This window comes from Hippoglossus stenolepis, chromosome 5 (assembly GCF_022539355.2).
Source record: "Hippoglossus stenolepis isolate QCI-W04-F060 chromosome 5, HSTE1.2, whole genome shotgun sequence".
NCBI classification, from domain to species: domain Eukaryota; kingdom Metazoa; phylum Chordata; class Actinopteri; order Pleuronectiformes; family Pleuronectidae; genus Hippoglossus; species Hippoglossus stenolepis.
In genome coordinates, this window is record NC_061487.1 from 26,135,789 (window position 1) to 26,158,685 (window position 22,897).

At 42.8% G+C, this 22,897-nt stretch overlaps 1 protein-coding gene across 2 annotated transcripts; it reads right to left on the minus strand.

Moving 5' to 3' along the window:
- Positions 1-2,366: 2,366 nt before the first annotated feature.
- On the minus strand, positions 2,367-22,196 carry wt1a (WT1 transcription factor a). 2 transcript variants are annotated; one of them, XM_035155818.2, is made up of 8 exons: positions 21,382-22,196; positions 17,387-17,509; positions 15,997-16,099; positions 8,049-8,148; positions 5,008-5,152; positions 4,010-4,099; positions 3,570-3,653; positions 2,367-2,576 (listed from the first exon to the last, which is right to left on the minus strand). In XM_035155818.2, the coding sequence occupies exons 1-8, from the start codon at positions 21,851-21,853 to the stop codon at positions 2,455-2,457; spliced, it is 1,239 nt and encodes a 412-aa protein (XP_035011709.1). In that variant the 5' UTR covers positions 21,854-22,196; the 3' UTR covers positions 2,367-2,454. The 2 variants fall into 2 exon arrangements, with proteins under 2 accessions (XP_035011709.1, XP_035011708.1); XM_035155817.2 differs by having other exon boundaries at positions 3,561-3,653.
- Positions 22,197-22,897: the final 701 nt, after the last annotated feature.

The window sequence follows — 22,897 nt, forward strand, 5'->3', positions numbered from 1 at the left end:
CACAAACCTGCTCTCTATCAAAGTCTTATGCAGTTTTTTAAAAGGGAACTGGTCGACCTGTTGAGATCAGACAATGTCCTCCGTGTCTTTTAAACCTTGTTCTAAAACATTTCTTTATCACGTAGCTTTTATGAATGTTTGAAATACGATGTGTTGAACTGATTATTTCCTCCGTCAAGCACCTTTTCAGGTTTTTTCGTTGCCTTTTGTGTGTCTGTTTGCAGGATTACAACAAAACTACCGAACCGAGTTTATGGAAACTTGACGGAAAGGTCGGGTCATAGGTCACCCGTCAACTTCTGGAGAGGATTTGACTAAACGTTGTAGTTTGATTAAAAATATTGTGAGTTATGTCAATTTTCTTCCTCAAGACATAATGCAGAGATCGTCATGAAACATGAACAGGACATTTCCTTATGTATCTGATCTCAATACATTTATATGCAATATGGTGATGAAGTGGCCAATCAGAGGTGAGTTCCTGTCTTTCTCTTGTTTTGATTGCTCTCCTTTAAATTTCGTGTTCATCTTCTTCTTGTTCAGCACTTTGTGAAGAAAAGTGTGTTATAGATATAATGAGTCATATCTGTGTATCAGTGTTTTCATTATAAACAGGTCAGGATGAAGAGATCTGAGGAAGACAAACCTCCTCTGGTGTTTTGTAGGAGAGACGCTCGGTGAAGATCAGCTGATGTAAAAGTGTCGCATTTGCATATTTTTCATTCGTGTGTTATTTATAAGAATCAAGTGGAATCAAAAATTCATATTTAATATCTAACAATCACATCCTCATGATGATGAAAATACATGAAGTCACTTTCTGGACTCAAACTTTTAAGTGACCTGCTCTGAAGCTGTAAAACTTGAGTAACACACGACCGACTAATAAATAAATGTCAACTTGATCCTGAAGAAATGTGGGAACAATAAAAAACAAAGACCACAGAGACTGAAAGTGTTGCTGTATCAAAACAGTCACATTACATTTACACAGAGAGAGAAACCAGCATTTTTCCATTAATCTCACACGTTTGAGGACGAAATGTTTCACTGACATTTGTTGTTTTACGACTCAGATATCAACACACATCAGAGAAAAGAAGAAACAACAAAGTAGAAACAGTTCCTGGTCCAAAAGAAAGAAAGAGTCTGAAATACATGAGTTCAGTTACATGTTTCTCCCCCGTGGACAGAGGTCAGTTCCCATAGTGAAGAGGTTTTATTTACATCTTGACCATAACGTCCCGGCCACAGAGCCAGTGTGACCCGGCAGACATATCTCAGAGCTCGCTGTCAGAGTCCAGCAATATTTACACACCACAGAGACGAGAGGCTCTGCCGTCGACCGCCGAGCGCGCCGCGGCACGCAGCAACACGCCGAAACAAAATATACAACCGGGAAGACGTGTTTGCAAAAGTTTGTTTTAATGCCGACGAGACAAAACACCAAAAGCTGACATTGCAAAACACCGTATAAGGAGTCGGATTAATTAATTCAATCTTTTTTCAAATTAAAGGCAGCTTTTTTAGTTTAATGCTGAATGAATGAAACGACACCTTTCTCCTCTTAAATCAATCCAGTGGAAGGTATTTGTGTCAATGAACGGATAATAAATAAGTCATCGTTCAACATGAAGAGATATTTACAGCTGAGCTGCAGCCGACGTGCCCGACCGTGACCTTTGACCTCCCTGTGCACACGGTGGGGACGGATGAGACGTCACATCGGAGGAAAGATTCTTTAGCACCAGGACGTGGAAAGTTACCAGTGTTCAGAGGTGCCGGACACGAGGGCCGTATAAAGTAGATCGAATGTGTGTACATGTGTATATTTACAAAATCTTGGTATAAAGAAATCTCAGCTGTGAATCCTGTTAGTAAAAACCTGGAGGAACTCATGTGCTCACTGACTTCATGGAATGAGAATTAAAATCCAGAAAGAAACGTTTATTCACTGGAACGATAAAGTCTGTGGAGATAAAAACCTGAGACGCAGGACGACACACGAAGTAAACGTTAAGTTGTGGTTTTTCTGTTTGTTTGTTGGTATAATTTAACATCTTCACGAAACAGCAAGTACATCCGAAGGTTTATCGGATGTAAAAACACTTGAAGTTAAGAACAATTTTATTATGTAGGATGCAGAAAATCGTTAATTCTCCGTTTGAGCCTCTGCTCCTCAACGTCGTCGTCTTCTTCTTGTCCAGTCGGACGAGGGACAAAGTTTTTCCAGGACAAACTGTTTTCAACCCACATCTGTGAGGATCTTTTAGACTGAACTTTACCTCTGAATGCAGAATGTTGTATCTAGTTATTAAAATGTAAATCACATACACCCATTAGGACCCAGCTGGATTTCACACAGGCAGGTGCACGGGGGTCGGCAGAAAACAAAAGCAGATGTGACCCAGATGTTTACGTGTAGAACTGGGGGGACGTGGGCCGGACTCGGGTTCAGATGGCGAGCTGCAGCTTGGTGAGGTTCCTCTGGTGCATGTTGTGGTGTCGCACCAGCTCGTCGCTCCGGGCGAACTTCTTCTGACAGTTTGGCCACCGGCAGTTAAACGGCTTCTCACCTGAGAGCGGGAGGAGTGAGGTGGGAAGGAAGAAGAAGAAGAAGAAGAAGAAGAAGAAGAAGAAGAAGAAGAAGAAGAAGAAGAAGAAGAAGAAGAAGAAGAAGAGAGGGATGGAGCAGTGATGAGAGGACGAGTGAATCAGGACAGGAGGGATTTGAGAGTGAAAATGAAACAAGTATTAGAATATTGTTCCAGTCAGGAGCTGAATGGGAGGATTAAGTGAACTTTATATATATAGAATATGTGTCGTCCATTATAACCCATACTGATATAATATACTGTACATGTGGACACTCACTGAGCACTTTATTAGGATATGAAGGAGATTAACCCATATTAACGATCCATCAAATACCAGAGAGCGTTGTTATGTTATTCTCCAGTCAGCCGCTATATAGCCACCATTGATTTTTGTTGTTTCTGGCACATGCTCTGTTTTACGTGTACACACTGATACTTTTATACACTTTATACTTTTATTTTATACATTTTTTAAAAATCAGCTCTTTGGAAAGTGTACAAACGTCTGTTGTAGTGACTGAAGAGGCTGTTTGTGGACGAGAGGCTCAAACCAAGAGGAAAACGTTTCACCTTACAAACGTAACCTGCTCCGATGGATTTCTGCTGAGGCTGCAGATGCTTTTGCAATTTTGCAAACTACCTACTTCTACCCTACCCCCCCGAAATCCTACTTTATCTGAGTATCGTTACCGTCTCTTTACGGCCACAGTTTACGTCTAATGCTACGACCGGCAGGAACATGCTCCCCGTCTCAAACTGGTTTCATGAACATGGTAATAAGTTGTTGGTTTCCCCCTCAATGATTCCAACCCCAGATCTGCAGAAATGGTGCGGCGACGACAACACAGTATCATTCTAGTGTTTCTAATAAAGTGCTCACTGAGTGTGCAGACAAATTACTTGTAATCTTTGTGTAAATATTAAATGGATGAAGAAGAAATGGAAAAATAAAAGTTTACGCACTTGTTTTACCTGTATGAGTCCGGGTGTGTGTCTTAAGGTGGTCAGACCGAGAGAACTTTCTCTGACACGTCTCGCATTGGAAGGGTTTAACTCCTACACACACACACACACACACACACACACACACGTTCACAAGTCCACACATTCAACACACAAACAAGTCCACGTTCACACACACACACACGTACAACAAACACATTCACCATCACACACACGGAGGGAGATAGAAGAATACAGTAGAGCAGAGGCTTGCAGGCGTTTGAAGCCATTCAGAAGTTTTGCCGGCCTTTTTTTTTCGTAACTTCATCTGAGAGGAGCTGTTCTCACAATGCAAACTGTGCCCGTCACTAGGCTCCACAACACGGCTGTCATGCAAACAGCAGAGGAAGGCGAACAGTGAGGGCAAAGACAACAAAAGACAGAGAGGCAGAGTGGATGGGGAATCGAACCTGTGTGTCGCCTCTGGTGTCGTTTCAGCTGGTCGGAGCGGGAAAACCTCCGGCCGCAGTCTGTGAACTCACACTGGTACGGTTTCTCCCCTGGACAGAGATAAGAGTTTAGTGAAGCTGAATAATTTTTTTCTATTATTTAACCTTTGAAATACCACAGATAACAAACACACATATTCACAGAGGAACAAGGTACAAAGGTTTAATTCTACAACACTGGCCAAATGTTTCTGGTTTTAACTTGTCGGACGTGTCTATTTGCTGGTTTCCTTCATTTATCTGAATATAAGCTTTGGTTTAAAACTCTGTAAAAGACACAGGAGACTCAACTGTTGCAGCGATGGACATTAGATCATGTTCAACCTTTTCATTAATAACACAAATTAAAATGATCAACCTGAATATGAGCAGAATATGTTTTCAAACACTAAATATTTCCTGGTTTTCTTGCATGATTCAGTAAAGTGAACTTAATACGTTTTGGTTTTGGAGTCCGACCGAGTGTCTGAGGTAAAACTAAAGGAACCAGTGAGCTGTTCACACTGGTTCTGCTGGTTGCATCTTGTTTTTTTTAAGCATGGAACAGAACAAGCTGTGTTGATGCTTTTTAACTAAAGATTATGTTATTGATATTTACATATTCTATATTTTCAGACTTCTGCTGCTGTAACAAGCGGATTTCTCCGGTGTGGGATCAGTCAAGTTTGATCTTTTCCTTTCGCTGCCACCGAAGTTAGATCCGACTGGAAAACCGAAGGATTTCTTGATTTGACAAAACAGGAAGTGTCTTCTGGCAGCAGCAGATCAGGAAATTGGGGCCAATGGAAACATCACATGTGTTGTCCTGAAGCCAGAGAGGCTTTTGAGTGAAATAGGATCAAGTCGGTGACGGTAGCTTCGCGGAAAATGTGTCCGAGTGGAAACTCTGGGCATCGACAACCCGGCCGTCTTGGTAAGTGTGATGTCACCGTGTGTTTTTCTGTGTCTGTTGGTTTCACCTGTGTGTTTACGACTGTGCATCTGCAAGTGAGACAGCTTGAAGTAGCGCTTGTTGCATCCCGGGTAGGCGCACATGAACGGGCGCTTCTCGCTGGCCTCGGACCGCACGATGGCCGGAGCGATGCTGGGCACCCGCCTCACGTCCTGCACGCACACACACACACACACAGAGTATATACACACATTTTATTTGAAGCTAAATCAATACTTCAAGATAAAGACATACAAAAACACAGAGAGAGAAAACATGGAGGAGATTGAAATCCTGCTGCTGTTAATCCTGATTCATAACTTTGCAGATGAACTTGTTTCAAACACTGGAAAAGCTTCAGTTAAATGAAGGAAACAGATTTGACGATGTGCAGCGGAGACCGACCTTGAGACGAGACGTTCATCTGTCACGTAGGACAAAGACGTAAGAGGCTAAAACATCTTGTTGATCCTATGACGGCATTGACTTGTTTAGCACGTGTGTTTGTTTCAGACCAATCAGGAATATTCCTGATATTGATATCATGTTCTTTGGCGGTGAAATTCTTAAATGAGCTAGAATCCAAACCAGAACCAAAACCTCTTGCTGGTTAACGGCTGGTGAAGAGCTTTTAGGTGCATTTCTGTCATGTTGAAGGAACATTTTCTTTGTTAGAATAAAGTTTAGATTTTACGAGAATAAAGTCATAATTTTACTTTACATAATTCGACTTTATTCTTGTAATATTGTGACTTTAATCATTAATTAAACTCTCTTTATTCTGGAAATAATAGTTTTCTTCAACATGGCCCTAACACTCCATTGTAAAAAATACACCCAGGTAAAAAATAATATAATTTTCAGGACAGGATTATTGTCACGTAACATATTCAATCGTTTCATTATTTATTATCTGTTATTCTTATTTAATCAACAGCCGAACCGGTGAAATGTAATTTGAAACGCGGGCCCTTAAATCTGTCCCGTGTGTGAGTGAGGAGCTGTGATGTGTCGGGCTCGTGCGGATCATTGGGACAAAAAAGCGGTCAAATATTCATTAGATGTGAATTAGCAGTAAAATGACCCCGGACTGACTGCGGCCCGCGGGGAGCTGTTAGTCACGCCTGTTAGACAGAGCGCCTCCATTACTGCCCCCCCCCCTGATCCCTGCTGAGGAACAGGAAATAATAACACATGTAAAAAACATCTTTTACTTCATAACTTTGTATTTTTAGTTTCTTATTTCTCGTTGCTCACATCTCTTCTACTTTTCATATTGTGTGATTTACATATTTCCTCCGTCTGTCCGGCCTCGTTCCTTTCAGACGCTCCCCACTTTATACAACTCTCACTTTAACATGTCTCCCCGTCCGCCCACAGCCATCTGCTCCTCATTTCCTCTGTTTAGCGTTAACGGCGAGACGGACGTGGAGGTCGACCCTGTTGTAATTACCGCTGTTAGCAGCTATTGATGAGTGTACCTGAGGAGCGAGCGGGTAGAACTTAGCAGCACCTTCCACCTCAGATGCCACATTACACTGACGGCTGAGCGTGATGAACCTGGATCTACGGCGTTTGGTGACGCGCTGCACGAGCTGCGGAGTTCAGACTGAGACCTGACGCCTCTCGTGCAACATGAATGTCCAACGATCCCCAGCAGGTTTTAATGAAGCGGAGTTATTAAAGAAAATCCACTGAGAAATCACGATTCATGTGAGCTGAGCATGTGGAGGTCGATTCGATAAATAACAACAAAGAAACAAATGAGCTTCTGCTGCTTCTAACACTTGTTCTTTACTTGATGCTCATAGACAAACATTTGGTAGCTCGGTAGCTAAAGTAGCATGTAGCTTATATTCATAAAAATGTGTATTGCTGTTAAATTATACAAGAAACGAGATTAATAAGAATCTTTGAGCAAATATGCTACATTATTTCCCAAATTCTTAATTATTTGTATTGGTTTAATCACATATTAGATCATTTAATGTGATGATTTATCTATAATTCCTAATTCACTTAATTACAACAACGAGGCTCTAATTGACAGCTGGTGCAATGTGCCTGTCTGCAGTCATTCGAACAGATTAGACAGTTAGATGAATCAGCAGGATGATCATTCATTCATCTCCATCTCAGGATCAAGTGTTCAACAGTTTGTTCCTGCTTGATGGAGAATGAAATTCCTGGAATAAAAAAAACCAGGAGTGAAGAGTCTCGGTTGTTATCTCATATTTCAGCGGCTCTCAAATTGTCCTTTAAATGGCACAAGAGTGAGGTTTTGTTGATTGTGTTGCACGGAGCCAGAACTCGTACACGTGTTTCATGCAGTTCATTTGTCCGATTTTTGGGGGTGGGGTGGCGTGGGGTGTTGTGTGTGTGTGTGTGTGTGTGTGTGTGGGGGGCAAAGAAAGACAAGAAGCAGGGTGAATAATGAAACAGGCCTCGGAAAAGAAAGGAAGACAAATCTCCAGAAGTCTCGCTGCGGACTGAGAGAAGGTCTGGAGAGTCTCTGCTCTCCGTCCTCTACAGCCGCTGACAGACAATAATTAAAATCTAATGATTTATTAACATTCTGATCCCTGTATGGAAACTATATCTTTACCCAGTGTAACCCTATGTGAGTGTGTGTGAGAGTGTGTGTGTGTCTGTGTGTGTGTGTGAGTGTGTTTCTCTACTGCTAATGGATTTGTGGAAAATGATTCCTCTTGGCCTCGAGGGCTGCCTTTTAAATGTGTGTGTGTGTGTGTGTGTGTGTGTGTGTGTGTGTGTGTGTGTGTGTGTGTGTGTGTGTGTGTGTGTGTGTGTGTGTGTGTTAAATCTCCGCTCTGCTACACATCAGTGTTTCCTCTTCATGTAGTCTGGTTATTGCATCAGCTTCTCCACCACTCGTCTCTTTCAGTCGCCTCATTAAAAACGTATCCTTAAAAAAAAGTCCTTTTGTGTGTGAGTGTGTTGTGTGTGTTGTTTTCAGTGAGTTGTGTTGGTCCTGACAGAAGGTTAGTGTGACCTCACGTTGGCCTCCTGACAGTGAGTGAAGGAACATGAACGGACGCCGTGCACGTTTACCTGAATTCCCCTGAAGACTCCGTGTGTGTGTATGCGGTACTGCGTGCTGCAGCTGTACACCATGGGGCTGTTGGGGTCACTGTCGTATCCTGTTGCGTGGCTGCCAACACACAGAGAAGAAGAACGAGGAGGATGAAGGTGACGCGTTCATTCTGCTAAATAAACTGTTTATTCACGTCACAGTCGATCTATTCACTTTTTACATTTTTATATTAATACACGTTTATATTTTGGCTCCAGGAGCAAACAACTATTCAATCCAAATAATATTACTCTAAAATATCACACTGCTAAGGCAGAGAATTAAGGTCGTATTTAGAAACATTTATTTAGACATTATGAGAAAAAATTTGCGATTGCACAAGAATAAACGTATAAAATTATAAGAATAAAGTAGTGAAATTGCGATAAAAAATTAGTGAAATGACAAGAAAAAAGTCTTAATGTTGTACTTTACAAAAAGTCATAATATTACAAGAAAAGAGTCAACATTTTACAAGAATAAACGGATAATATCATAAGAATAAAGTAGTGAAATTGCGACACAATTAAAAATTAAAATTAGAACGAAAAAGTCTTATTGTGAGAGCAAAGTCGTAGTATTACGAGAATAAACTCATAATATTATGAGAGGGAAATGTTGATATTACGAGAATAAAGAAAGAAAAAGTAGGAAATAAGACGAACAGACCTCGACGCTCCATATTCCTCATTTTAACGCAGAATGCTCGACTGATATTCCTCCTGTAAAATGACACTTCCCCTAAAATCATGACTCTATTCTCATGAAAACTTTATTTGTGTAATATTACAACCTGATTCACGTAGTATTCCGATTTTTTTTATCTCGAAACCTTGGCCCTAATACTCGGACTGTGCCACTAAATCATTTTAAAATCAGATTTTAATCCTGTAACTTCTGTCATTTCAGTTCTGTCTCTAGTCGTCTCACTCGCAGGTAAAAAAATAACCTTTCAGTCTGATGAAGGCGAAGACGTCAGAAACCAGGGACATAATTCGTACAGTGTAACACACGTTGGCAGATATATGGAGCGTGACCCGATGTCGGAGTGAGCAGGTACAGCGAGGTCGGGAAGATATCGTTACTCAAACAGGTTCAGCTTGTCCCGCTCAGCCCCCGTGATGCAGAACACAGACTGTGTGGAGATGTAACTGCAGAGATGTGTGTTGCTGATTCATAATTTGTCCGAGCACCGTATATATCCAGCCGAACCCTGGACGTCTCTGTTTACACACGTTTGAATAGATTTAAAAACTTTTAAAAACCTTTAGAGAAGAAGAATAAACCCTGACGTACAAGATCAGCTGGTTTGTGTGTTTACACTGAGCCTCGTGTGGGTTGAAGGTATAAATCCAGAAATGGACGACAGCAGAAATCATCTCTACAAAATGTAATTTGCTCAAGTTACATCTGAAGCTATGATGTCGGCCTGTTAAACCACTTTGGACCAGACTATCTCATCTACTTGTATCGTATCAATTAACTCTTAATTAATAAATTCATGTTTTAGCATTTTTATTCCCACTTTCTCTGACGACGATTTACATTAGCGATTGATGTAAATGTAATTTTGCCCAACAGATGAAAAAAGTTTTATGATAATCAAAGGTCAATAATAAGTTCCATGTTCTTTCAACAGTCCGAAATGCAAAGATATTTAATTTAAAATCACGTTAAAATGAGAAAAGTTGTAAAAACTAGAAACTGGAACCAGGGAACATTTGGTATTAAGGCTTAAAAATAACACAAAAGTATTCTTTAATTATCACATCTGTTTTCAAAGAAGACAAATAACTATCTTTCTCGATGAGATAAATGAAAAAAAAAACAAACAAATCACGTCGTCGCTATAGATTCACTTCAACACTCTTCAGTGTTTTTCCCTCTGAACAGACCCGGCTCTGTGTGACACAGCTGCCGCTCGTATCTTCTTGTGATAACAGAGGAACAAAAAGCTCTTGTCTCTGAAATGTGTCAAATCCTTCAATCGGTCGACCGAGGCGATGGGAGTTCGCATCCTGTGCCGCGGCAGTGGGAACGGACGGCGAGCGGCCGGACGCTCATGAGACGCTCATTGTCCACGAGAGACGTCAACAGACCTCGTGAACTACACTGGGTGATCCTGTAAGTTCAGAACACGCCAAGCTGGATGGAAAGTGTGAATCTGGTTCAGTGTAAATTTACACACTTAAATTTGACTCGATTAAACTTTATTTTCACGACAACAACAAAATATAAAAAGAATATCGTAGAGCAAAGTGACTCGAAGGACTAAGAGTATGAAGTAAATGCAGAGTAAAAGTTAGAAGTGGACTCTGAAGTTTATCCCTGATGTCAAACTGTAAAATCAGCAAACATCTAGTGTTATGCGTCAATTTGTGAGTTTTATATTTCCTCAAATCTGCCAACTTGAAGATAATTACCCACAATTCATAGTATGGTTAAAAAAAAATAAATTCCAAATGTTTTTGTTTCTGATTTTTACAAAGATGGACGACATAAAAGTGAAGCCAAAGTGCCCTCTGGTGGCTGACTGCAGTACTAAGTAACAAACCCCACCTCCTCCATGTTAGGAGATGGGACATGGGCCGAAGGAACGAGGCAAAGTACACGTTAAACACATTTTTCTCAAAGATGGTTTCTGTCATTTTAGGTAGTTCTTATCACACCGATGTTTGTTGTTCATTTATAAGAATAAAAACAGAGCGAACTGGCTCGTGGTTGGTCGAACTTGTGTATCGGCCGCACCTCCGTTCATTTCTGGATAGTGTAAGTGTGTAAGAGTGTAAGTGTGTAAGAGTGTAAGTGTGTAAGAGTGTAAGTGTGTAAGAGTGTAAGTGTGTAAGGTGATGCCAGGTTCCATGTGAATATTTGGAATGGGACTATCTGCTCTTCCTCTCCAGGTTCGACTCCCCTTCACTTCCTCTTCCTCATCTCCTGCACCTCGCCCCCCGTTCCTCTTTATCTCCGCTGACTCTGTCCTCCTCCTCCTCCTCCTCCTCCTCCTCCTCCTCCCGTTGCTTTCTCTTCCTCCTCATCCTTACTACTCCCTCACACCTCCCCTCCTGTCTCCCGCTCCCCCTCATTGACGGAGACGGCGCAGGGAGAGACGGCCTGAGCTGCTCACAGAGAAACACCAGCACAGTCTGAGAAACGCTGTTGAAACACCATGATGTGTTTTTTATCAAGCCTCTGCACAGACCTCGTCACGTGACAGTGGAAAAAAACATTCAACCCGTAAACACAATCGTATTCAAACACACACACACTGCACACACACTGCACACATGCACGTACACAACTTCCCCCATGCAGCAACACAACACAGACATTCCTGCCTGCTACAGATCGTTGTGTGAGTCTCTATCACACACACACACACACATTTGTTAGTTACGGCGAACGCCTGTTGGCTCGGAGCAGGAAAGCATTTGTTTCACAGTCGCTGACCAGCGTGATGCGGTCCGGCTGCGATGCAGGTCACCGTGACACGAAGTCCAGGACGTATACGACCGAGAGACGCCGACACTTCACTGATTGTTTGGGATTTTAAATCTTTTCTGTTTTACAGAAAAGGAGATAAACAGGACACTGGAGACGTCATGAGGCCAAAGTCAACGAGTGAACTTTAAACAGCAGGGTCTTCAGAGTTTCTTCAGCTTTGTGAAGGACTACAGAACTTCTTTCTGTAGTTTCTTAAACCAAACTCTATTTTGCAAGACAAGTTAAGATTTTATCCTGTGGGATCTTATCTGTTTAATCAGACAATATACTGGACCAGGCTACCTGCAGAAAGACGTGGTGTGTGTTGAAGAAGTACGACAACTGACTAACCTAATAAAAAAATCGCACCACTGACACATCCTGGAGTTCACTGCTGTGTCACTGGGGCTGAGTGAGAAGTAACATCACTGGATTTCAGTAGAAACACATTTTCAAGTCGTGTGAAATGCTCATTTATGCTCAACAACAGATAAATATAAACAGAAACTGACAGAAAGCTTATGGATAAGGACAAAACGGATGGAAACAGAGCAGTACCACCAGAAATCATGAGGGGGCAGTGTAGCCAATGGTTCAAGGGACACGACCATTGGACACGAGGAATATCAATATCAATGGTGGAACTTTTTCAAGAGAGACTGATGTGACTTCACTCTAACAAAGGGACTTTAACACTTCAGTTGTTGTTTAGACAGTGAAGGTGTCGTTGCTTCCCACCGTCTGATAAAACCCAAACTGGACCGACTGGTGCTGCTTGAAGGGAGCGAGGGAAGAGCTCCTACCTCTTCATGGTGGAGGCCAGTGCATTGACAGGGTTCCATGACACACACTCCAACTGAGAGGTCATTTCATATAAATTGTCTCCGCTGTGGAGGAAAGACAAAACGTAGAAGAGAGCGTCGTGAGCTGTGCAGTGGACTGGACGTTCCCCGGGTCAGGGGGGAGTGTGAGCAGCCGTTTGCGTAGTTAGTTGTTGTTCTCAGTAGAAACGCTTTAACGGAAAAGGCCAACACACACACACACACACACACACACACACACACACACACACACACACACGCACACAGACACGCACATGTTAAAGAATGTGCCTCAGACAGACACCACGAAAGCTAAATTCTCCCATAACAGCCATCTTTCATTAAACACAGCAGACTCCACCATCATTATTCATACCTGCCATGTGATTAAATACACTGCTACACACACACACACACACACGCACACACACACAGTAGATTTATAGCTCTCACCCCCTGACACCACAGCCCCTCCATCACACCACCTGCAGGCTTGCAGCGGCGTGGTCGGGGTCGATGTGGTGCCTGGTACCCTGCTCATTACGCAGCTCTTCTTTTACAGTAGAGCAGCGGCACACGGCCAGAAGAGCACAAACGGTATTTCTGCTGAAGTACTGTTGGAATGGAGGCTGCTGAGCGTGAGATTTAAATTACCGATCCGTGACATTTTCAAATAAATACGCGTCTGCTTTTCTTTTCTCCGCCGCAGAGCGATGGAACCTGTCACCCGATTCAGTCAACATCCATTTAACGGACCGTCTGTGTCCTAATCTCCTGCCCTGAACCACCAGCGTGCGGAACAGAGGGGAAACCTTCACAGGACTCTTTGGAATAAACAGAAGAGGAAAGTGGGAAGTGAAAGCCGAAGAGAGAACGATGACAACTAAAGGATTTGGTCATAAACCATTGGTCGTCGTGCAAAAACAGGTTTTTGACCCGATGACCTGATGGAGACTCACCAAAGTTATTATAGTATCATGTTCCGTGTGAGCTGCGTTATCGAGGTCCCGTCCAGACACACACACTCGACCAATCGTGAGTCAGTCCCAGCCGTCAATGATGAAGTGTCCAAACTCATGCTTTACTTTACTTCGGTCAATGTCCCGTCCACTAACATGGAAGAGGCAGGGTTTATGCTGCAGCCAGCCACCATACAGCCACTTATACTGCAGAAAACACCGTGTTGCCCTGAGGTCAACTGTACAAGAGACAGTTTCTCCGAACCTGCACCAACACGACCCACTCACTTGAGTTTGTTTGGGTTTGTTCATCTTCTAAAAGGGTCAACGACCTGAAAAACGTGACTTTTAAGAGGTTTTTAAAGTTTTTACAATATGTATTTATGTATGTGTGATTGACACGTGTGAGTTTCTCGGTGTTGATCTAATTGTATCTGTTCTGAAAATAATGTCTGTAAGAGCAACTTCACTAATTGATTAAAAACGCCATGTGGCTGTGTCTCCACTTTGTGCAGATTAGGGCGTCTCATACTGTTTCTTACCATGATAAGACCGATCTGTGTGTGTGTGTGTGTGTGTGTGTGTGTGTGTGTGTGTGTGTGTGTGTGTGTGTGTGTGTGACACATACTCTCTCTCCCCTCTAATAATAAGACTTGCGCATGTTTTCATTTCATGTTGTTCCAGCAGCCTGAGCTGACGGCCTGTAGAGTAAATACAGTCCTGTTGGTACCAGGCTGCAAGATTAGACAACTGAGTCAACTCTTATGAGCATTCCCAGCAGTGTGTGTGTGTGTGTGTGTGTGTCTGTGTGTGTGTGTGTTGAGTAGATATCAGTTATGTTTATGACAAAGAAGACCCTCGGATTTAGACGACATGTCTCTCTCTCCTTCCTCACACACACACACACACACTGAAACTTCTATATCCGCCCTGCTGCAGTAGATTTACACTGAATTCCTTCAGTCTCTCCGTCGATGAAAAACAAAGCGTGTGAAGAATGTTTCATTTAGAAACATAACGACGAGCAGACGGCTCGGAGAGCGCACAGCGAGGAGGTGCACCACCCGGAAAATCTAAATACCTGGTTGAGAAATTCACTAAAATGTTGGAAAATGCTGTAACTCTCAATGTTAAAGAAAGTAAATAAACAATCATGGATCACCTGCAGAAATTATTAAATTCTTTCTTGGCCCATTACCCATCCGTCCACCAAGTTTCAATAAAATCGGTTGAGTAGTTTTTGCGCTGAGAGACAATCAAGCGATGAGAACTCGACCTCCTCGATGGAGGTAAAAATAGAACAATAAAATAATGATGATGATTTAAAAGTTAAAGCAGAATAAATGGTTCCAAAATACTTTATATTTTTCTGATTAGTAAGTCAACCCACTTTCCGTCCGCACTTCCTCCCAGTGTTCCTCTTACTTCCTTCAGTGGCACCATGACTTAGCTGTGACGTGCATTTCAAGGTCACCCATTAAAACCAGTTGAGGGAGAAAACCACAGCAGAAGACAAGTGAAAACCACCAAAGAGCAGGAGCCAGAGGAAGGAGGACAAACACAGAGGAGGAGGAAGCAGCGGCGGCAGACAGACCTGTCCTGAAGGTGAACATCCTGTTCAAACCTGCTTCCTGCAGCCGCTCGCTGACGGGCCGACGCTCGACACAATCAACAATGCTTTTGTTTCTGTTTGCTTCGTGATAAAAATAGATTTTTAAAGACAGAATACGTGCGTGAACTGACATTTTGGGGCCGTGAGGACATTTCGGCTGAACCTCACTTTTTTTCAAAGATCTGTTCTTGGGTCAATTCTCGTTCTCGGGGTCGGACCTGAGCCCGTTTCATGGGAAAGGCTCCGGATCCCAGGTGCGCTGACGACCACGTCTCCTCCCACAATGCACCCTGGTCCACCCATCACTTCAATTATTCGTTTCAACCGTCTGTCTTTGCCTTCGTTATCTGTTAATAAAACTAGAAATTAACTTGTATTTCAAACGTGTTTCAATTAACTTCAATAAAAAAAGGAAATTATATGAAATTACGCCGTAAATAAAAGGAGAAACCTTATTAAAGCTCGGGTTGGTAATCCTGTAGGAGGCAAAGCCACGCCCCCAAACCACATGAACCTGGACTGACGACTGCTAGAAGCCGACTTTTCCATCACTCGCTCACTAGCTTCCGTCTGACGTCTCTGCTTCCGCGGTGAAGCACGAGCGTGCACGAGCGGCGTGCACGAGCGGCGTGCACGCAGCCAGACAGGTTGGTTATCGACAGCAAATCATTTCATTCAGTCCACGTGAACCGATCGGTCGTGTTTGTTACAGCCCTGCAGGACGTGAAGAGGATTCCAACACGTAATAATGAAAAGTGTTTCAGAAACAAACGACCAGCCCCACCATTTAAAATGAAATCAGCAAATCCCAAAAGTGTGAGTGTGGGGAAAACGTTTCAACCACAATTCAGACCAAGTTGCACAACAAACTAAAAGTCGGCTGTGCAGACTGAGCAGGTTGTTCACTGCTCGGAGGAGAAATGAATTATGAAGTAGAAGTAGAAGACTTTGTGTGTGTGTGTGTGTGTGTGTGTGTGTGTGTGTGTGTGTGTGTGTGTGTGTGTGTGTGTGTGTGTGTGTGTGTGTGTGTGTGTGTGTGTGTGTGTGTTACCTGTTGTAAGGGTTCCTCAGCAGCAGAGCCTGGCTGCCTGTACAGCTGTCTGACGGTGTGTGGCATCCATAAACAGGAGGAGGTACAGGATACTGCTGCTCACCTATGGGACACACACACACAGACACACACACACACACACATGCAATAATAAAATATATGTACAAATGCATTTGAGGGTCTGTGCAGCTATAAAGTCTGCAGATGAAGGTAAACTCCTCCACGACTCCCTCGGAGGAGATGAATTTAAACTTCCTCCATATCTCATCTCTTTTAAACTCTGCCCTCTCCTGCCCTCCCTGAGTTTTTCTCCACTCTTCATCGGTTTCTTCTACAAATAAAGACCCTTCGCTTCGTGTCTCTAATCTCCCAGCTTCCCCGGCAGCGCCGCGAATGGCTCCCTGGACATTTCCCTACATTCCAAAATCCCTCTCAGCTCCAGCTCTCCCGGATTTACTTTAAAACAAAACGGCATAAATTTACAGCGGCGGCTTCATAAAACACGCATTTAAATATTTACCAATAACATGCGCAGGGGAGGGATTAAAGAAGAAGAGGTGGGCGGATGAAAGGGGGGACGTGGGGAGGAGAAGAGGGAGTTTGCAGGTCAGGATGTGGGTGATTTAAAGCTCCGACAGGCGAGGTCACGGCGGAGACGTCAGAATAAGGGACACGACTCTCCCTAGGTGAGGGCCACGGAGCTGCCATGCAGACGCAGCTGTGGCTTTAAATACACATGGAGCTCTACAGAGCTTTTCTACTCAGAAATACTAATATACTGTAAAGAGATAAAAATATAGAAGTTATTCTGTGTATTATATAATCATCAAAAACTTTCTATCTGCTATAAAGATGGACGACACATCTCCACTTCCTCCCGCTATCCAGAAATGAGGCCAAAACATCCTGGAGTACGAGCGCCGCCATCTTGTCGCTGACACACGCTCCACCAATCACAAGTCAGTCTCAGCTGTCAATCACGACTTTTCACCCAGTTGTTATAGCATCAAATAACTAATTAAAACCGTCAGTGTGATAAGAACGACCCTTAAATGACTTTTAACATTTAATTTTACGTGTACTTTGACTTTTAAGTTAAGTTCATGCCCCATCTGTTCACATGGAGGAGGCAGGGTTTATGACCTTTCCTGCATACAGCCACCAGGAGGCGATGGAGACACTTGTGGCTTCACTTTTAGGAGCTGTCATCATGTCGTCCGTCTTCATCGAGACGAACAACAGGTTCACGGCGAGTGAGAACAATCAGGAATTCATGAAATAATGAATTTACTTGAAGATACGAACGTCAAACACATTCAGAGAGTGAAGCCACATGATTCTGATGAGGTCAAATACACACACACACACACACACACACACACACACTCACCCATCGTGTTCTGCTGGGTTAAAGCGTCCTCGTGCTTGAAGGTGTGGTTGGAGAACTGGGAGCTGTGGTGCGTTGGAGTGTGGCCGTAATTCCCGGCTCCATCGAACGCGACTGCGCCGTAACCTGCAACATGAGAAACATCACATTATTTACTTTGATCGACAGCTGCAAGGACGTGATGCTGGAAGCTCTCTTCTCAAAATAATGATCAAAATAATGGACACACTTGATATTTGATATTCTTTTTGAAGATCATTTTTCGGGACAGGACAGTAAACGTGACGAGGAGAGAGGACGGACGAGGAGAGAGGACGGACTCGAGCCTCTGTGTGCTGTTGTGTTTCTTTTTTCAAATTAATGCTCCATACTTAGTATAAAGTTAAAGTATAAAGTTACTATAACAACATGGTCCCGTGAGTTTTAAGATGGTTTTGCAGTGCAGGTGTTGATCAGGTGATCAGGGCCCAGTAAAGTCTCGAGGATCAGCTTCACACAAACTGAGCAGTAAACTGACATTAACGAGTGTGCAGTACGGACTCATGTATAGAGACAGATGTTTTAAAAAGATTAATGATCTATTAAACTGAGATTAATTCACCTGACGACCAACATTTTCATTCAAATGATTCAAATTAAACCCAAACATAATCTTAACCTGAACCGAAACCAAACCTGAAAACATCTACACCTTAAAATGTTATGATCTTAGTTATGGAGACTCAGTGTGAAGGTAGATCCCAACAATAACTCTGTTAACAATAACTCTAACACACACACACACACACACACACACACACACACACACTCTAGATCTGTGCCTGGCACCCCAGACCTGACTCATGACTTTGGCTGACCTACAGGACACAACGCACGCTCATAAATCATGCATGAACGACACACACACACACACACACACACACACACACACACACACACACACACACACGCTTCATTAATTCAAATGCAACACTTTCACTGACTTTACTCTGGATCAGTGGGTGAGGAGTGGGGGAGTCGGGAGGGGGAAGAGAAAAAAAAACCTCATTAAACTTCTTCATTTATCTTCTACTCACCCCTGTCTGATTCCCCCGATCTGTGTGTGTGTGTGTGTGTGTGTGTGTGTGTGTGTGTGTGTGTGTGTGTGTTGCCTTGAAGTCCAGCACTGAGGTGACAGGCAAAGGGGTCAATTGGTTTTCATCTGGAGGAACTGAAAGTCTGGAAATACCCCGAGATCTTTGTGTTTTCTTTTTTTTTTTTTTACTGTCTCACAAACTTTATTGATGTCGAACATTCAGAGAATCAGGAGGAAATTTCAATCTGTGGAAAAACATTTCCTCATCTTTACTTCTTTTGACTGGTTATTTATAATCCCAGTATAATATAATTTAAACTTCTGTCTTCAAAGTTGCTGCTTCAAATAATTAATGTTCATGTTTTTTATCCGGAGCATCATCTTTATACATGATCATGATCTTCAACGACAGCTTTAATTAGCAAATTAATTCAAAGACAAACAAAACACAGACAAATTAATTCTCCAAAGAATTAACACTCAGAATTGCCAGTCGATGATATACACAGAAATTAATTACAAGTAGAAAAACTTTCATAATCTATAGAAGGTAATTAACTGTTAGAACGAACGTAAAAACATAAAATAGTTCCCTCTCAAATCTGCATCCATATTTTGTTTCTGTATTTTTTTCTATCCACGGGCCTCTGTTAACAAACCTACAGTTTAATTATTGTTTCATATATATTATATATCTGTTGTCTATTGGTCTTCATACTGCGTTTAGTTGTTTCCTATATTTTGCTTCCAAATCTTCATTTTTAACTTGTAAAACACCTCCTAACTGTGTTTTTCAGAAACAAAATCGTATTATTATCATTAATATTTCATTATTTCAGTGCATTTGTAACGTTTCTCGGTGAACGATGAAATCCGTGGTGGCCGGCGCTGATGTGACGGTCGCTGGGTGACCCGGCTCTGGGATCATCTCCGCTGTGACCTGGGTCCTGCTGTTAGTTTGTTTGTCTGTGCTCGTCCAGCCACAGCAGGGGGGGGGGCAGATAAAACAGGTCGGAGGTCAGCGCAGCTCTTTCATTTTGATGTTATTCCTAAATTATCTGCTTGATAAGCATGTTATTACTAATTAATCTGCTGGTTAACCACTCAGAGACTCATTATCCCGACTGCAACAGACCTGGGATCAGATGTCGGCAAAGTCGGAATTTCTGTCACTTCAACTGAATTCTAGTTAAATCTGTTTAAGTTTAAAAGAGACGAATAGAAGTTAATTTAATTTATTCAAAATATAAAACACTGTCTGTCGCACTGTGACTTTAATATGAGGTCACACACACTCAGATATCATATGTATATAATATTAAATGTAGTAATTTTGTGTTAATATAATTAATTTAATTAATCTATGTAGAAAACAAATACTAGATCTTAAAAGGCCCAAAACTAAAGAATATAATTAACTATAATAACTTTCTTCTTTTAATTAAAACTGAATTAGAAAATATATAATTTTCATGCATTATCGTTTGTGCCGTACGTCACATCAATCATGTTTTTTGTTCACACATCCCAGGAAATTACTTCTTGGGATGCGGTTAAAAAATGTATGGATTTATGATTCCTCTTGGAATTCACAAGCGTTTCAATTTTAGATGCCGTGTATTATTGTGTATTTGTGATATTAATGTTGAGGCTGCAGAGTTCTCATCAAGTCTTTAATACAGACAATATTGAATTAGGCACATTTATCTTATACTTAACTAAAAGAATCAACTTTTACTTTCACTGTCTCAGAAGAGATTTATTATAAAGTCCCAAGTCTGGAATTAATATGATTTAACTGATTTTCCAGAACATTAAATATTTTAAAATCTACAGAGGAAAAACTCTGGTTTAGATCTTCAGCCACAACACAACAATATTAAAAACAAACACCGCAACACAACCATGAGGAAATAAGCACATTCATGAGCTTATTGAAAAGAATCTGTGATTAATGATAAAAGAGAAGTTGCACAGAGATTTGTTGTCGTCGTGAATCACAGAAGCTTCAGAGTGAATCTGTTTCGCTTCATGTAAAGTTTTAACGACTGCGATGAGGAACTCAAACAGGTCATTTCCAGAATCTGATATTAAAATTATTAAATATGGATTTAAGCTCATGAATCAGAGCTGGTCACACGTCACTGTGCAAGAATCAGAAAGAGTCTGAACTCCTTTACTTTCACAGTTGTGTTGTCATTTTATAAAACTTGTTTACGCTCATTTGACAAAACACAGTTCACGTTTGACTGCAGTGAAGAGGAAGCATGAAACTCCAGGTTTCTCCTGTAAATGAACAAGTATCCAGTGAAATACAGGGATTCCTCAGTGTGTGATGTTTAAAGAGTTGTGTGTTGTTTCTGTGTAAAAGTCCGATCATCTGTTCTTCACTGGAAAAGAACAGATGATCTGACATTTATTAGGATTTATACTGTTTGTTATTAACTCTGTGGAACCATGAGTGAACTAAAAACCAAAGCCAGACAGTCGGAGCAGCACGAGGCCCAGTTTAACCATCACACAGCTGTAACGTTACTGAGAAATCTACATGTGACCGATGCTTGAGGAGTTTGTCACGTTTCAGTTTTGCGTCAGATGGGAAAATAGTTTCAGTTCCTGCAGATTCAAAGATGTGTAAAGAGTTTGAGCAGCGAGTTTGACGTGTGTTGAACTTTGTGTGACTCAGAAATCGAAGCTTTCCGAAGCAAAACTAAAGTAAAAGATGCAGAAAAGAAATAAACGAGGTGGAAAAACAGCAAAGACGACAAAACTTCTGAGAGAATTCATCCAAGTTTCTGGGAGAAAAGGTGACGATCAAGGGGAGATGATGCTTTTGTGATTGACTGACCTCTGACACACACACACACACACACACACACACACCCACACACACACACACACTCACACACACACAGAGCCCTACCTGTCTGGTTGCGGGCCGCCTGCTGGGTGTCCATGCAGTTGGTCAGGTATGGCGGGTTGCTGAACATCCTGCCGGGGGGCTGGTGGTGGTGCGGTGCTGTCACCGGCGGCGGTTGGCTGGAGGTCGGCGGGGGAGGGGGCGCCCCGAACGCCGACCCGTACCTGCAGGCCCCGGTGCCCGTGAACTGGCCCGAGAAGTGGACGGTGAAGGCGCTGAGGCCGCAGTGGGGGTCCGCTTCGTGGTGGTGGGGGTCCACTGTGGTTCCCCAGGTGGGCTCCTGCTTAATGAAGGAGTGGGACCCCAGGGGGGTGTGGGGGGCGGCCAGGGAGGAGTAAGGGGAGGCGGCGGGGTGGAAGTCCAGGACGGGAGCCCACTGAGGGGCCGTGCTGACGGGCAGGGCCGGGCACCCGGGGCTGGGGCCCGCCGGGAGAGGGGGCAGCAGGGAGTTCAGGTCACGTAGGTCTGAACCCATCGTGGTCCAGGGGAGGAGAGGAGGAAGTTGGTAGGCAATTTTTAAAGTTGATCTCTACCTTTCTACCTGTCGGCCTCGCCCTGAGTGTCCGTGTGACCCAGACCAGCCCCCACCCTCCAAATCCTGTCCGTGAGGAGCTTCTTCTTCTCGGTCAGACGTTCGTGGACTCGTTGCTCCTCGGGACGGCCGCTCTGGAAACCACTTAAGTCCGACAGAAGTTTGCTGGCGACGCAGAAAAGTCAGAAACAAAAGAAGTAAGGAGACGTGAGAGACGTGGATCAGCTGCGAGCTTCGGTTTCCGTCCCACAGCAGCAGAGGAGCAGAGAGATGGAGCTCACTCAGGGAGGAGAGAGGTCTGAGCCCAGAGCTTCTCTGTGAATGGAGGGAGACGAGTGGAGGAGTGAGGAGGAGTGAGGAGGAGTAGCCCTCTTCTCCCTGTCAGCCCTCAGGAGTGTGTGTGTGTGTGTGTGTGTGTGTGTGTGAGGAGGGTAGGGGGTGGAGTCAGGAGGTGATGAGGGGCAGGAGCTCCCTGACTTAATTTACTGTATGATGAAGAGCACACACACACACACACACACACACACACACACACACCGTAGTTACTTGTGTGAGCCTGAACATTAACTTAACTTAAACCTAAACTAACCCAAACACACGTCTTGACCTCAATATATATTATTTGCGTTATGGGAACTTGTCTTTTGTTCCCAGAACGTGACCATGTGACCACACGCACACACACACGGAAATAAATATAAATATAAATATAATAACGATATACACGCGCACAAACACACACTCACACGCTCACATCTCTAACATAAAACAAGGGATCATCACGTTATTTAGATTTTCAGTTTAATCAGATGTTTCACGTGTTCATCTTCTTTCTCACTCGTTAATTCTCACAGTTTATTACAGAACTCCAGTAAACAACAGGTCTACTCGTTATTTCAACTGTTATTTCTATTCTTTGATTTAAATATTATTTCTATTCTATATTTATTTGAAGCAGGACGCGTCACGCGACCTTTATCACTTCCT